Source organism: Galeopterus variegatus, unplaced genomic scaffold (assembly GCF_000696425.1).
Source record: "Galeopterus variegatus unplaced genomic scaffold, G_variegatus-3.0.2 Scaffold2706, whole genome shotgun sequence".
Classification (NCBI taxonomy): domain Eukaryota; kingdom Metazoa; phylum Chordata; class Mammalia; order Dermoptera; family Cynocephalidae; genus Galeopterus; species Galeopterus variegatus.
Genome location: NW_007728817.1, coordinates 193,336 through 209,286, shown reverse-complemented (window position 1 = coordinate 209,286; position 15,951 = coordinate 193,336). Strand labels below are relative to the sequence as shown.

The following is a 15,951-nucleotide window of genomic DNA, read 5'->3' as shown; positions in this document are numbered from 1 at the left end:
CTTCACAGAATGAAGGGAACCTTTTAAAAATATCAACATGTTAATAATGATAGTACTGTATGGCCTGAACTCAGTGGTGAACTCATGTGGCAACATGACTGTTTTGTACCTCAGGTCTACAGATGTTGATCTGAATTTGGCTCTTGCCCAGTTGTCCTGTTTTCTTGCTTTCATTTGCTAAGTAAGGCCTACAGCATTAGATTTATCTAAACTACAGAACTTAAACTATTTGGGTAGTAGAGTTTTTTTCCTAGGCTCCTGCATGGATGTAACACCGTATTAATGATAAAACCATATTAATTTGTCTTTTCCATCTTTGTTCTATATAAAAAGGACTTTTATTACTGACCTCTGCTTGTTATCCACTAGCTGGAAGACCTTGAAGTGACTGTGTCTGACCACATTCAGAAGGTACTGAAGCCTAACTTTGCTGCTGCCTGGGAAGAGGTGGGAGATGCCTTTGAGAAAGAGGAGACCTTTGCCCTCAGTTCTACCAAAACCCTTGAAGGTGAGAACAATTTTGCTATCAGTTTATTTCCTGATAGCAATATAAAACCTAATGTTTGTTATTCCAGAAGAACTCTGTTTTCTTTAAATACTCATAAATCATTTACTTAAGAGGCCAGGACCCTGTCTTCATCATCTAATTGAGTCAACCATTTTCTAGTCCAGTGGCCTCCCTCCACACACTACCACCAACCCCTTCCAGCCCCAGCTCCCAGCACATACTGGTGCAGAGGCAGACCCCTACACTTAACTTTTCTAATACTGTCGCATAAATCTCAACACAGAAGCTGTCAACAACATCATCACATTTCTGGGCATGCAGCCATGTGAGAGGTCAGATAAAGTACCTGAGAACAAGAATTCCCATTCGCTCTATCTGGCAGGTAAGAAACTTCCATCAGATTCCTCTTATATTTTGCTGCAAAACTAAATAGGAAGGGATGTGGATGGGCACCTCATGCCCTGCTGTTGTCCCATCATCCCATTATATCAGTAACAATTTGAAGCCCAGTCAAAATGAATAATTTGTTATGCATGCTATTCTTAGATTTTTCTTTTAAGATATACAGTTGGCCTAAAACACTTATTAAATCTCTCCCACAGATACCAGTGCCACACCACTCCTCTCTTTTGGGTACTCCAAATCAATTATTGAATACCTTCTATGTACCTGGTCTCATGGGAATATAAAAAAAAAAAAAAATTCAAAACTTATATGTAGGATTCAATTCCCACAAATCTCTAGAAAAGCTAAACTAAAATAATAGAAAGGAGATGCAGGCAGAGCATTATAAATTTCATTATTCAGAGCTTGAGTTCTTAATATGGTTTTCCTCACTCTTTCCTCTCAGGTGTATACAGAGGTGGCTATGATTTATTGGTGAGGTCCAGACTGGCCTTAGGAGATGGAGTGACCATGCAGGTGACCGTCAGAAGCAAAGAAAGAATACCAGTAGATGTTATCTTGGCTTCTGTTGGATAAGTTCTTACTGGGCAAGAAGTTGATGCACACTCCATTGTCAGTGGGCTTTTAGGCTAGTGGCATGAATCTCCCAGAATCACACTTTTAAAGATTAATGACTTTGGAGAAGCAAATTAAACATTGGGCCCTGAGCCAGCAGATCAAGCAAATGTCTGTCATTGTGCATGGGTTGGTTTTGTTTTTGTTTTCTTTGTTACACTTGGTCAGCTTTGGTATGATAGTTCAGCTTTGGGTGATATTAAAAGTCAATACTATCCTATATTCTAGCTGCTTAACTTCATTATATTCTTTAATTTAATGTGTGTCTGAAAGCTCCTGGCAATGTTGGAAGTTTTATCCCAGAGGGATGGTGGGGGAGGGGAAGGCAGAGTCCATTTTTGTCACAATTCATTTTTATTAGTAGAAAATAAACACTTATTCCAGTTTCAAAGTTGTTATACTTGAAGTTGCTAATAAAAAAAAATGAATTTAAAATAATCACTTAATAATCCTGCTTTTGACTAAGATGATGAAAACTCTGTGGCTTAAAAAAAAGTGTTCAGCACCATTTGTTCATAGGTCTTTCAGAATTTGTTAAGTTTCTGGAACTTTCCTGTCTATAACGTACAGGAATTGCTGAGCTACATGAGAAAGCCTCTCTCGGACAGACAATGGGAAATTAAGCAATCATCATAAAAGGAATCAGTATACATTTACATGGTAACTTGGACTATTCAATGATCCCCTCCCCTCCACTTTTGCTCAGGAGGGACATGCTTCTAAGCACTGAGGTATAAGGAGTCAGATTGTTATTTACTGTTAGAATTGGCCTTTCCAGCTAATAATAGTAAATCTCTTGCACAGATGCTACTGGTCCTTAATGTCCTGTGATTTTAGGAAATTCTGTAAATAGTTTGGATTTAGTTCAATTTATTCAGAAATTAAACATGTTTAATAAGGTTCACTACTCTGGCAGAGTAAGGGTCTGCTAGTTAAGTATCCTTATAAAATATACCTAACGTGTAGGTAAATCAAAGTCTTAAAGCATACTGAGAATACTGCATTATTTGAGCCAATGTCTACTTTAACAAAATGTCTATAATTAAAAGCAGCTAATGAAACTAAATCCAAAGTTATGACAAAGGAGACTCACTCTCACTTGAAGTTGTGTTGCTTAGAGAACTTTAAAAAAACATATGCCTTTAAAGCCACTCAAAGAAAGTTAAGGAGGCCCCCTCTCCTCATCTTTACTGTAGGATTCCAGTTGGGATTGGGCCAGATATTAGTATTTCCGAATATTTCAGCAAAGTCCATAGAAGCATTCAAAAGTCTTTTATGCAAAAGAATGTCTGTCTCTCTGCATCAGAGAGTAGTAGTGCTCATCAGAATTTCTGAATAACACAAGTCCATACACTTGATCAGATGTCAATGGAATGGGAGATGGACTGTTATGTCAACCCTCAGTCAGAGCTTCTGCTTGCTATTTCCTATACACTGTTCACCAATGTGAGTCAAGTGTACTTTTGTGAGAGAATGGTATTTGATGGCCAGGACCTCTTTTGGGCATTTCTTACTAAGTGGAATACACAACAGATAAGGGAGTGGAGTAGGGGAGGTAATACAGGGTAGCTACTCTTTCCAGCTCAGAAGGAGTTGATGAAGCCCATATATGCATTCAAGAAGCCCATGGGATCCTCTAGCTGTGGATAGTGGCTAATGTGGTCATCCAGAATCGACACTGTGGACCGCGGCAGCGTTTTCCTAGTGGAAGAGAACAGCACGTAGGTGAACTTGAGGCTGGAGGGAGGGGAGGGGATGTAAGCCAGTGGGAAGCCCCAGTAAATGCCCCTGCAGACATACCACACTGGAAGGAACCAACAAAGAGCTTATTTACCTTCTACTTTGGAATTGTATCTTAGGCAGATAAATTCGCAATTCCATTTATACAGACTAGTTTTTAAACATTCGTAATCCAACGGACAACTTGAAAACGTAACACTTTTGCAACAATTGTCAAAGCAGAACGACTTTCAGCTCCTTAGAGAAGCATAAAGCATCAAACAAGTAGATTATTCAGCAACTCACTGCCCAAGCAAAGATAACAAAGGACCTTCCTTAATCCCAGGAGATGAGAGAGGGTATTTTGTTTAAAATTATATGCAAGCTGTTTACTACTGGGTTGTGTCCACTAGGCTGTATGAAGGAATGGAACATCCTTATGTGACACAATCAGTCATGATTTCATATTCCAACACCTTCCAAGTTAGTATCTAGAGAGAATAACAACCAATGAGAAGGCACCTTTCCGCAGTGAGCTCTTTTCAGTCTCTCTTCTCAATCTCTCCTTGCAGTCTGCTTGCTTAGGTCAACGAATTAGCTTTACAATCAGACTAAAACAAACATTTCTTAAGATATATCCACTTACATTTTTTTATTCACAAGATAGCTTTTCTTACCTGTACACCTAGGAATGTAGCCATGACAGTGAAAACAGACTATAAAGCAAGAGAATGTATAACTGAATTTCTTGATCTCTATGTTTGTGAGAATAAGATTGGCCTGACTTATCTTTTTACTATGTTTCCTCAATGAACAGCCAGTAAGGTAAGAGACAATGGCCAACAGCCCTCCACAGGTAATTCTATTTACCATTGTCAGGATGAGATACTAACAAAACAAAAGCTCACCTGTACAGCTCCAAAAACTCTGGATAGGGATTTACAGGATCCATTGGCCCATAGATAAAATGAACTAGGAAAAAGAAGAGTAATGAATTACTAATAGCTCTCACATCTATTCTCCTACTCCTACCCTAAAATTCACTCTCCTCCAAGAAAAAAGATTATCTGTAAGTAAATTTTTTTAATGATACCAAACCCAGCTTTTTTATTAGGTAGTCTATAAAAAACTGCTGGAAACAAGCCAATTAGTTCATTTGCCACATTTTCTCCTATACACAGCCATTTGGTCCCTCCTCTAGCTCTTCTGTGCCCTGGACCAAAACAATTAAGCCCCACTTTCAGCATTTTCTTTTCTATAAATCCAGGATACTGTCATTCTTTAGGTCTCTCTCTATAAATGACCCTTGACATTTGAAATCAACCAGTAATCTCCTAGCACTAACTACTATGTGTGAGACACTGTATTGATATTTTTTTCTTCAATCTGTAAGAATGGAGAGAGAAATGAGCACAAACCACCTATAACCTCTTGATTAGTAATCTAAACAGCCTTCTGTCCCAGCAATTCAGCATCTAATGTGACAGTCACTGACAACACACCACAGAAACCGGTGATACCAACTACATTTGCAATAACGTCTCAATGTTTTATATACTTCACTCTACACACACATCACTGGTGTTCCAGATGTTGGGAGTAGGGTTGCCAGTAAAATAAAGGATGCCTAGATAAATGTGAATTACAGATAAAAAAAAATGAATTGGGGTGGGGGGTGGAGTATAAGTATGTCCCAAATATTGCACAGCACATACTTATACTAAAAAAGTATTTGTTGCTCATCTAAACTTCAAATTTAACTGGGTGTCTTATATTTTTATTTGCTAAATCTGGTAACCCTAATTGAAGGTGATAGGACTTGCAATTATTTTAACCCTATAGTCTTTCAGTTTTCCTATCAAGAGATAATATAAAAATACTCACTGGGAATAGTTACAGAGGCAAGAGCTCCAACCCAGCGTCTTCTAAACTTCTTCCTCTGATTGATGTACTGTAAGAGACTATGGGATAGAGAAGTCAGCAGGGGCAGAACAAGAAACATTTATTTCCTGTATTGATATGGGGATTCAAATGCCTGACATGAGACACAAGGAACATGTTTTCTTAATCCCAGAAGCAATTTGGCATTCCTGGGAATGGCCCACTTAATTTATCTATTTCTGTTAACCTTTATACTTAACCACCATATAGCTACATCAGTGACCATGCCTATTATCAACGTAAGCATTAATGGCTGTGTGTTTATTAAGCAGGGAATGAGATCTAGGAAAGCTGAAAGTTGTTTTGGATTATATACGACTAAAGCCCAAGTCTAAGGTTCTTTTTTTTTTTTTTTGTTTTTTGTTTTTTTCCGTGTCCGGCAACGGATCGCAACCCTCAGTGTTGCCCCCGTACCGGACCGGGGACGGCAACGGGATTGCAACCCTCGGTGTTGCTCCCACGCCTCGCTCAGCCAGTGAGCGGGAACCGGTCTGTATGTGGGATCCGAACCCTCGGCGGGAGCGCCACCGCGCTTCCCAAGCGGCGCACTATCCAGTGTGCCACCGGGCCGGCCCTAAGGTTCTGATTTTTGCTCCACCACTCATTAGCTCTGTGACTCAAAGATGTAACACACATCTTTCTACCTCAGTTTCCTCTTTTTAAAATGAAAGGATTAACCTACATGACCTCTAGGTCGACATCTAAAACAGCACAAAGCTTCAGCCTCTGCACTTCATCTGACTACATGAATAAATACTGCACTTTATCTGACTACATCAGATAAAATGGGGTGAACGCCTCTTCCTACAGTGTAGGTCACATTTTAGAACTCAAATTCAGGTGTTATTGATCTTCCTGGCAACACCAGGAGAGGTATTTTTGTGAACTTGAAGTATTACCTCTTAAAAACAGTATTTACTTTTTTGGAAAGGAAAATATAAAAGAATTTTAAAGGACAGTCTTGTTTTTCAATTTTTTTACATTTAAATGAATCTTCAGGAATCTCATGGGGGTTAGGAGTGGGGAGGAGGAATGGGCTCCCTCAAATGCACAATTCCTAGTATAGCCATCAGTTAAAACACCAGAAGCTACACTAACCTAGCTGGCAAAAGGACAGGGTCTTATCCCAAGTGGTTACAGATATCACCATCACTAGATTCCTCTATGAAAGCGCAGCTACATTCTCATTTGAACCAAGGCATGGGAATTCTTTGTAGAAGACAGACAAGTCTTCCCTCTCAGCCCCTGTTGCTACAGAAATGATATACAAAAGGAAGAGTCTTGTACTTTTGAGAGAGGCACTAACCTCCTTTTACAACTAAGATTAAACATTTTGAAGCATTTAATATTAACAAAAAGTCCAAAGAAGGATTCACCAAAGTCAATCAGCCAGTTAGAAACTGAATTAGCAGCTGTTTATCCAAACTTTTTGTGCCACACAGCTTAGGCTCAGGGCACACTCTATTCTCGATTTCTTTCTTAGAAAGTACAGGCCATGACTGTTTTTGATTTGCCTCCTAGGTCATAACCAACCTTCTTGTGATAGGGAACAAGCCAGCAAGGAACAGAACAGCTATCCTGTATCTTTCTCCATTCTCAAAAAAAAAAAAGCCTCTGGAAGCCAAAGCAAAGGGTTATTTCTTACCTGTCGATGACTAAGTTCCCATCGTTGTTGCGGATCCCTGCCCACATGTCCCACAGCTCACTTTCAGAGGGTCGGGTATATGGTCCAAAGACTGGGGTAAGACTGAGAGAGTCCAAAATGCAGGAAGATAAGTGTAAGGAGAATTCAGAATGTTAAATATGACTGAAACCTCAGAGGTCATGCGGTCTGACCCTTCACTGATTTATGAATTCCTTCTACTACTTCCCTGGCAAGTGTACAACACCTTTGCTTTAAAAATCTCAAACCCTACGACTTGGCCCAGAGTTGTAATGGCAGCACCTTTTCACTACACTGTTCCCAGGCCATAGTCAATCACTGACAATGACTTACCCTCGAGAGAATACAAAGAAATTCATCAACCGAGTGAGGATGGGTGACAGCACGCCTCCATCTTTGAGTAGCTGTAAGTAAATAAGTGAAAGTAAATATCAAGAATTCAGTGTAAGACAACTCACAAGGACAAAAGATTTTATACTAAGAACTACAAAAGGTCTTTAGCCAAATCTCTTTCTACTGAAAGGTTTGGTACTTGGCTTTTTGGTTTTTGTTCTGCCTACCTACATTCCCTCTCTCATCGAAGACAAACTTTTTTTTTAAAGTTTTATTTTATTTTTGACAAGTAATAATTGTATATTATACCAGGGTACTTCAAAAAGTTCATGTAAAGATGCGTATTATCTTTTAATTCCATTTTCCCATGAACTTTTTGAAGTACCCTTGTATGTGGGTTAAAATATGATGTTTCAATAGACTTATACATGATGGAATGATCAAATCAGGTTAATCAGCATATCTATCACCTCAACTATTTATCATTTCTTTCTGGTGAGATCATTTTAACTGTTTTGTAGTTAGTAGTTAATAATGTATATTTCAAAATAGCTAGAAGAACAGATTTTAAATGTTCTCATCACAATCTATTACTAATTCCCTTTAAGATTACATTTCTACACTTCACTAAATCCCTGAGTTAGCTCTGAAATATTCAAGTTTAGACCAGGATACCAATTTGTTCAAACATCATGCTCATGACCCAAATATTTCCAAAGCTGTATTTCTCTAAGTATTTGTTGACCTCTTATCCTCAATAATAGTTTTGCGTTTTATGTAGGAACCATTTCCATTGCTGTTTTCTTAAGAAGGGAAAAACTAACTTCATTAATGTACGTTCATGAGAAGGAGGATTTTAACTACAGCCCATTACAACAGGTACGGCCCTTTAAAAAGTCCCAGCATTATTGACGTCAGCACAAATCTTAAACCTGAAGACCTATTCAGTGCAGTAGCCAACCTTTTGGAGAAGGAGAGGACGGTGAGTCTCAGGAAAGATACCTGTAGGAGAAGAGGGGACTTATCTTAACCATTTACCAGCTTTAGGTCAAACACAACCGCATTACTGGAGACTATCCACCCTATTCACTTATTGCCGGAAGGAGAGGACGGTGAGTCTCAGGAAAGATACCTGTAGGAGAAGAGGGGACTTATCTTAACTATTTACCAGCTTTAGGTCAAACACAACCGCATTACTGGAGACTATCCACCCTATTCACTTATTGCCGTTGGGGCCTTTACTGCCAAAATAGAATTACAAATAAAAACTTAATACCGTTGTCTAATTACTTCTCTGGGGAATTCTGTGTTTAACTGGTCAAATTACATCCCACTGGAATTACTTTTCCCATTTTAAAGGTAGAGAAACAAGGGAGAAATAATTTATATGGTTATCCATAATGCTGATGACTAGGCTCTGCCTCCCCTTAGCATTTCCTTCCATCACTCAGAACACTGTTGTTAATGATTTGGGCTGTGAAAAAAAAAACCAAACAAAAACAGATTTTTCAGTATGTGCAGGTCCCCAAAACAATCTAGAGTTTTTCCTTTTCCATTTCTATCCAGAGTCAATGGAAGAAAGCCATGAGTATCACTGATAATGGGACAGACGGGATCTTCTTCCGCCCTTAGCATTTCCTTCCATCACTCAGAACACTGTTGTTAATGATTTGGGCTGTGAAAAAAACAAAAAAAACAAAAACAGATTTTTCAGTATGTGCAGGTCCCCAAAACAATCTAGGGTTTTTCCTTTTCCATTTCTATCCAGAGTCAATGGAAGAAAGCCATGAGTATCACTGATAATGGGACAGACGGGATCTTCTTCCGGTATACCCTTAAGGCATTGAAAGACATTTGGATATTCATGGATTCACAAGCCAGGCTCAATGGCACACAAAGAAAAAGAAACATCATAACGTCTAATCAGGGCTTCACTAATTTCTAACTGAAACTTGGTACTGCCATCAATTAAGAGTTCAGGAATCTAATAACATGGTAGTAGTATTAGTGGCTTAATCCTATGTCTGCAGTTCTATACTTTCATAACCCACTGCAGTTGTTAACAGATATGGCAAAATAGCACTTATACTCTTCACTACTTCTTTTGTTGCTTGGTTTGTTTGTCAGATGGCCAGTACAAGGATCGAACTCTGGACTTTGTTGTTATCAGCACCACGCTCTAACCAAGTGAGCAAACTGGCCAGCCCCCTCCCTTTCCAATCATAGTTGTTACTTAGACCCACCACAAGATCTTGCTATCTAATGCACTGAAAAGCACATATTACTATAATGCAGTTCTTGGTGACCATATGTCAATATAATCACTTTCCTTTGTAAACCCATTTATTTTATTTTCTATATTTAAGAAAATTCTGTGAAAGGGTCCACACATCTCATCAGACCACCAAAAAAGGTAAAGATCCCCTAGTTTGTGTCTGTTTGCAGTATCATCAGATTACCATTCAGATGTCACTGTGATATCTAAAGGTGACCTGTCTAGGCTACACCCCCCTTTCCACCTACCGCCAAGACAATTACCTCCATTTGAGAGACAGAGACTCTTTATGGTAAGCCGACCAGATCGATTCTGCTTGTACCTAAAACAGGGGATGAGGAAACACAAGTAGCTTAGCGGACTTACTAATGCAGTGGCTGAAGACAGACTCACGAGAAGGAAAAAAATGGCTAGAAAGAATCGGAACAATTAATTTCCCAGCATATTATGCTAGTGCACCCTGTGAAGAGTACAGAAGTCTGTGCCTTCACTGACCTATAAAGCAGCTCCTGAGCAACTATGTCTCCGTAATCATGAGACAAAAGGTTGATCCTGCGGTTCTGGAGCCCCAGATGCCGCAAAAGTGACTCCACGATGCTGGCCTGCTCAAATATGGAGTAGTGATGTGGTCTCTGAGGAAAGGAAAACCCAGATATACAGGATGAAGTCATGAGTACCGATTTCCCTGTCAGCCTTACCCCACCTCTGTCACATCCACCCCCACACCACAACATGGGTCCCATATAGGTGCTGCTTACCGGTTTGTCACTAAAGCCAAAGCCTAAGAAATCAAGGGCAATCACTCGATGAAACCTCAGGGTCAGACCTTCCCAAATCTACAAGAAAGAAAGGATGAATTCGACTTACTGCCTCTGCCCCTCCCCTCCCCCGAAGCACAGGAGCTTCATCTCTTTATCAGCATAACAGACTTTGATAAAGAGAAAACCTCATGAAACCACCACAGGCACTGTAGATGATCCTCTTGGAAAGTGCTTTATTTCTAGAAATTAATCTCTATGGAGGGAGGAACTCCAGCATTTTTAACTTGGCAGTGATCCTTTCCAGATTGCCAAAGAGTTTTTTACTCCCTTACAGTAAATGATAAACAGTTCAACACTTAATGTTATTTTATTAAGGAATTCGAATTTGCGAGAGCTTCCTAGTGCTGATTAAAAAATCCTTGATTTTGGATTGTTAAAGACATAGTAGGACCTAGAAGTCTGACTTTATTACCTTGTACCAATCATAGCTGGATGTTGGAAAGCCATGTAAAAGCACAACTATCTCCGGACTTCCAACCACACCCACAGAGTCTGGAAAGAAGGAGAGACATCAGTCAGGACAAATCCTTATAAAAATAACCTTGAAGATTTTAAAATCTAAGTAATCTGGTACAAAGGTATAAGAAACCATGACCAAATTAATAACATTAAAATGATACACTCTTAAAATGCAAGCTTATTGCTTTAGGTAAGAACAGTCATTTTCTCCTTTTAATATGTATATTTAAAAATTGTAAATAGCATACTATGTTAAAATACTTGAAAGCAGCTTGCTCACTTTCACCTAGATTTTTTTTTAAAAGCATATCCCCATTTCTCCTTTGATTTTGTATTAATATGAAAATCATTTTTCACAGTAAAAATGTAAACTTTCACAGTTAAAAAATATACAATCACAACATATAAACTACAAATTCTTTGTACCTTATCATTAAATGGCCTCACAAAAATTCTCTGATATAGCAATTCTTCCCAGCAAACACCTTAGTTTATGCTATCTGTCCAGCACTTTATTTCAGCAGGAGACCCATTCCAATATCAAAAGCATAATGTTCAAACTATTACAGGATTCTATCAACTATAAAAAAGGGTTAATCAATATAGACATGACCATTTTAAATGCATATGAAATATGTAATCATTAAACATCTTTTAAATTAGCCAAACATTAGACAGTAAAATGCCATGCTAATAGTACTGGATTAAAACTGATACATTCATATACTGCCAGTAACACGAAAATTTGAAAATAAGATTTTCAAAAATAACTTAGAAGCAATTAAAAATTTTATATACTTTAGCCTAAGAATATTATTCTTAAGACTCTATGCAAATAAAATCATTCCATTTATACAAGTAGTACAATTTGAAAATGTAAGGAAAAAGTAAACTACATACATGAAGTTTTCCCTTCAACATTAACTAAAACTTTGAAAAACTGGAAAAAACCCAAACAACCAACATAAAGGAAAGTATATACTTACTTAATTGAATAGAGCAAATGGGAGGAGGTCAGGAGCAATAATGAAAAACGGTTTATGACAAACATTTTTCGTTATTGCTCTTGACCCCCGCCCAAAAGAAATCTTTTCCAATCTGTTTCTCAGTTTCTTCAACTATGAAATGAGGTAAATGGTACCTATCTCCAAGTGCTATTGTAAAAATTAAATGAAACCATGAGGGCTGAGCATAAACTCAATGCCTGGCATATGGTAATTACTTGATAAGTAGCAGTCAGAGTAATAATTATCATTAACTAATTAATTTGTTACAACAGTATAACACTTAATCACATTTACTTCCACATATAACAAATAATCTTTCTAGAAAACAATTCAATAAAATGAAATTGGGGATACTGTTTTGTCTATGCTAGCTGACACTAGGGGCGCACAAAAGAGAAAACTAGTATCTGAATACAAATCAGGCTATGAAGAAAACTGATAATAAAGTCAGGTCTACAGAGATTGGAATCTCAATTCCACCCCCCACTCTTCCAGCAGTTTTCTGAGTTTCCATGCTATCAAGTGACAGAGGGGAATTAGTCCACTACTTCATATACACTACACAGAAAAAGGGCTTACTCCCCTCCATCACTAAGGAGCAACAGAGACAGCACCTCAGCCGGGACCTAGATGAAAAACCTACGCAGGGTGTTCCAGTAGTCCAGTTCTTACCTTGGTAGAAGATACGTAGTCCCTTGTAGGTAAAAAATTTGCCAGACGACTTCCATGAGTGCAGAGCCGGGGAAAGCTGAGGGGGTGGGATGTGCAGATAGGCAGCAAGTAGGGGCACGGCCAGGAGCCCCACCTGCACCCACCACTCCCTCATCCTGTAGGAGAAGCAGAGACCTGCCATAAGCAGTCAGCGTGACCAAAAACTGATAAGATGGAGTGGGCAATTTCTGTACCATGCAGAAAGTTTACCTAGACGAACATGATCGTACCTTTGCCTGCTACGGCAATCACCATATTTGCTCACCATTCTAATTTTAAGGCAAAAACATTATTTCAATATGTAACCATCCACCTCTGCTCCCCCACTTTAACCTCTCAACCCCTCCCCTTGTGTCCTTCTTGATACCTGCTGAAGAGGTTGTTATGTAAATTAAAGGAAGATTACTTAAGTATTTCACTCTTTCAACAGCTTTTATCAAGAAAAAAATAATAATTTCCTTCATATTTACTCTAAAAGCTCTACAACCTACCCACTGGCCCCCACCAGTAAAATGTTTGATAAAAAAAAAAACAATAACATATATACTTATATGTAGTAACTTATCACATTCTTAAGCAGACAGCTGCTCCTGATTTTTAATACTTAATCAATCTTCTGGCCCAAGTGAAGCCCCATTTGGTACTACTGTCTGGATTTGGGCTGAGAAACTGCTCAGGGCAGAGTCTGAAAATAAGAAGATAGCTGCACTGTATATTACAACATAAGCAGCTTTGTCGTGACCCTGAATATCTAATCTCTTGAGAGGTCAGGGCAGCAGATTATATTCCTGCTTTTCTTTAGCAGACTCTTGAGGAAGTTCTCATTCATTTAATTTTTTTTTAGGACTCTTCCCCCACCTACCCCTGGTAAAGCAGAGCTCATACCCAGCATAAGGGTGTTAGTTTTGTCTTTGGAAGGAGAGCACTGATTTGTGCACCCAACCTTCCCTTATCCAGGACTTCACAGGTCCAGATCAATTTATCCACACTGAGTACTAAACAGGAATTAGAAACAATTCACTCTTTCTAGTCTACGACTCCTGATGGTCACGAGGGAAAGAATTGTCAGTAAAATAGAAATTCTCTCAAAACACCTGGAATGGAAATAACACCCTCCACAACTAAAATTAGAGTAGTCAAGAAAATACAGCTATAAATAAAGGAAATTAATTGCTAAAGCCCTGATGGAAAGGGCTTAGTATCTGTACACACATCCTTCCACCACTCTACCTGGAATCTGGCCACAATCCCTACCCGTTGCAAATTAATCCAACTCACAAAATACTTTTTTTTAACTCTAAAAATAATAAGCCCGTGGTTCCACAATGGTAAAATAACCATGTCCCTTAAAGAATCTCAGCTCCCCGCCTATTTTTTAGGCATGACTAGGAGAATTTTTTTTTTTCCCTCCAAGTATCTGTCCTTAAAATCGACATAATGATTTGGTTATACCTTTCAAGGTAAAACTAGAAATGATTCGAAAAAATGCCTGGACATGAAGGTTATATCACAGTTTTCACACCACAACAGTGTAGCAGGCTACATCCCGAAATGTCCTTGAAAGGTAAGATGACGAAAGGCACTAGGTTCTGATGAGCGTCCTCTCAGCACTGCCTGTCCTGGCCTTCAGTTCGCACGCTTTCACATGCACCTCTCAACACTCCTTTCCTGCTGTGCTGCTCATCGCGTCCATTCATGGCTTCCCGCAGCCAAACCTGCGCAGTGACTCAGCACAGAGCCAGGGAGGGGCTGCCAGAGAAGCAAACGGGGAGCCTTCCCCGCTGCTGGTGGTGCGTGTGTGGCGAGGGGGTGTGCAAAAACAAACCACAAGGCACCCCCGGCTTACACACTCCGCTCCTGGACACCCCACCCTCCACATCCTGCTCCTCTTACTCCAAGAAAGCAAAGAGGCCAACCTTCAGAAAGCCTTTTTCTGTCTTCATTACCTCGGTAAAAATGCTCCACTGACATTTCAGGATTTTTAGTAGTGAAGCGATCTGGCAATCAATAGGCAAAATGGATTACACAAACATTTTTTGGCCAAAATCCCTATTGTTTGATTAGCCATGAGTCGAGAAAATAAATTCAGCAAACTCCAGTAACAAACTTTCTGGAAATTATCCATTCTGAGCCTTGATTTCTTCATCTTGTAAACAGGAAAAAATGCACATACATCTCATACCACTAAAACCGCCCACCTGACGGCATCGCAGTAAGATGATAAACTACTTTGTAAATGTGCTAAGCCAATGCAAACGAGTCCCGTGTAACAGTATGACAGTTCGGTCACACTGTCATCCTCACCTGCGCTTTTCCTCACTGAAATCTGGAAAGTACGCCACGGTGAGATGGCATTGCAAGTCCTCGTCACACCTACGTGGTACTCACGCCACCGCGATACCAGGGTCTTGTAAACCGCACCAGGGCAATACTGGGGTACTGAAATGAAAACTGCGCCAGGATAATAGCCGGGTCTTGAAATCCTAAATTGCACCAAAGGGTCCTGAAATTCTAAATCATACCAGGATGATACAAAGCTTGAAATCCTAAATTTCAGCAAGGCGACGCCGGAGTCTAGAAATCCTAAATCGCACCAGAGTGATCCCGGGGTCCAGAAATCCTAAGTCACGCCAAAGCGCTGACCAGGTCTAAAAATACTAAATCGCACCAGGGCGGTGTCAGGGTCTAGAGATGGTAAGTCGCGCCACAGTGTTGACTGGGTCTAAAATCCGTAAATCGCACCAAGGCGATGCCAGCATCTAAAAATTCCAAATTACGCCACAGCGTTGACCCGGTCTAAAAACCCTAAGTCGCAGCAGGGGAATACTGGGGCCTAAAAACCCCAAATTGCACCACAGCGATGCCAGAATCTAAAAATCCTAAATCACACCAATGCGATGCCGACGTCTGAAAATACTAAATCGCATCAGGGCGATGCTGAGGTCTAAAAATCCTAAATCCCGCCAGGGCAATACCGGGGTCTGGAGAACCCCGCGTTGACCGGGTCTAAAAATCCTAAGTCGCCCTATGGTGACATTGGGGTCTAGAGATTCTAAGTCTCGCCACAGCATTGACTGCGTCTAAAAACCCTGAATCGCACCAGAGTGATGCCGGGGTCTAAAAATCCTAATTCGCACCAGGGCGATCCCGGGGTCTAAAAATCCTAATTCGCACCAAGGCGATCCCGGGGTCTAAAAATCCTAATTCAGAGAGATCCCAAATTCTAAACATTCTTACCGTGTGCAGGCAGAGCAACCTCCAAAGACAAGAACATGCACCGCCCGCCCAGTGGGCTTTTGGCCGGGAGGCAGCCCAGCTCGGGCACACGGCGTCCCCGCCGCTAGCCCGCACCCCCGTCCGGGAAGGCCAGCCACACACCCCGCTCCCGCCACCAGCGCGCAGGCACCCACCTGCGGAGGCGATCTCGGCGCACCATGGCCGCGTTATCCCATGCCGCCCGCCGCAGCGTTGCGGAGCACCGGGCGCGCCGCAGC

At 40.3% G+C, this 15,951-nt stretch overlaps 2 protein-coding genes across 2 annotated transcripts in view; one reads left to right on the top strand and one right to left on the bottom strand.

Moving 5' to 3' along the window:
• Positions 1–1,915, top strand: part of COPG2 (coatomer protein complex, subunit gamma 2) — a 69,702-nt gene extending 67,787 nt beyond the window's left edge. The window contains exons 14-16 of the mRNA XM_008582712.1: positions 370–508; positions 792–890; positions 1,359–1,915. Of these exons, the coding sequence (XP_008580934.1) occupies positions 370–508; positions 792–890; positions 1,359–1,489 (369 nt within the window). The 3' untranslated portion in view covers positions 1,490–1,915. The remainder of the gene's footprint in view (positions 1–369; positions 509–791; positions 891–1,358) is intronic.
• Positions 1,864–15,945, bottom strand: MEST. Its single transcript, XM_008582713.1, has 12 exons — positions 15,868–15,945; positions 12,419–12,573; positions 10,693–10,772; positions 10,218–10,295; positions 9,955–10,091; positions 9,723–9,781; positions 8,146–8,186; positions 7,185–7,255; positions 6,834–6,935; positions 5,132–5,208; positions 4,156–4,219; positions 1,864–3,229 (listed from the first exon to the last, which is right to left on the bottom strand). The coding sequence occupies exons 1-12, from the start codon at positions 15,891–15,893 to the stop codon at positions 3,112–3,114; spliced, it is 1,008 nt and encodes a 335-aa protein (XP_008580935.1). The 5' UTR covers positions 15,894–15,945; the 3' UTR covers positions 1,864–3,111.
• Positions 15,946–15,951: the final 6 nt, after the last annotated feature.

Bases quoted from the DNA above. Each gene is read 5' to 3' on its own strand.
- MEST (XM_008582713.1), bottom strand. From the start codon at position 15,893: ATGGTGCGCCGAGATCGCCTCCGCAG. The intron at 10,296-10,692 runs GTAATAAAGTCA...TCTTTCTTGTAG, and splicing joins CCAGCTATGATTGGTACAAG to ATTTGGGAAGGTCTGACCCT. The intron at 4,220-5,131 runs GTGAGTATTTTT...TCTTTTTCCTAG, and splicing joins TGCCTCTGTAACTATTCCCA to TTCATTTTATCTATGGGCCA.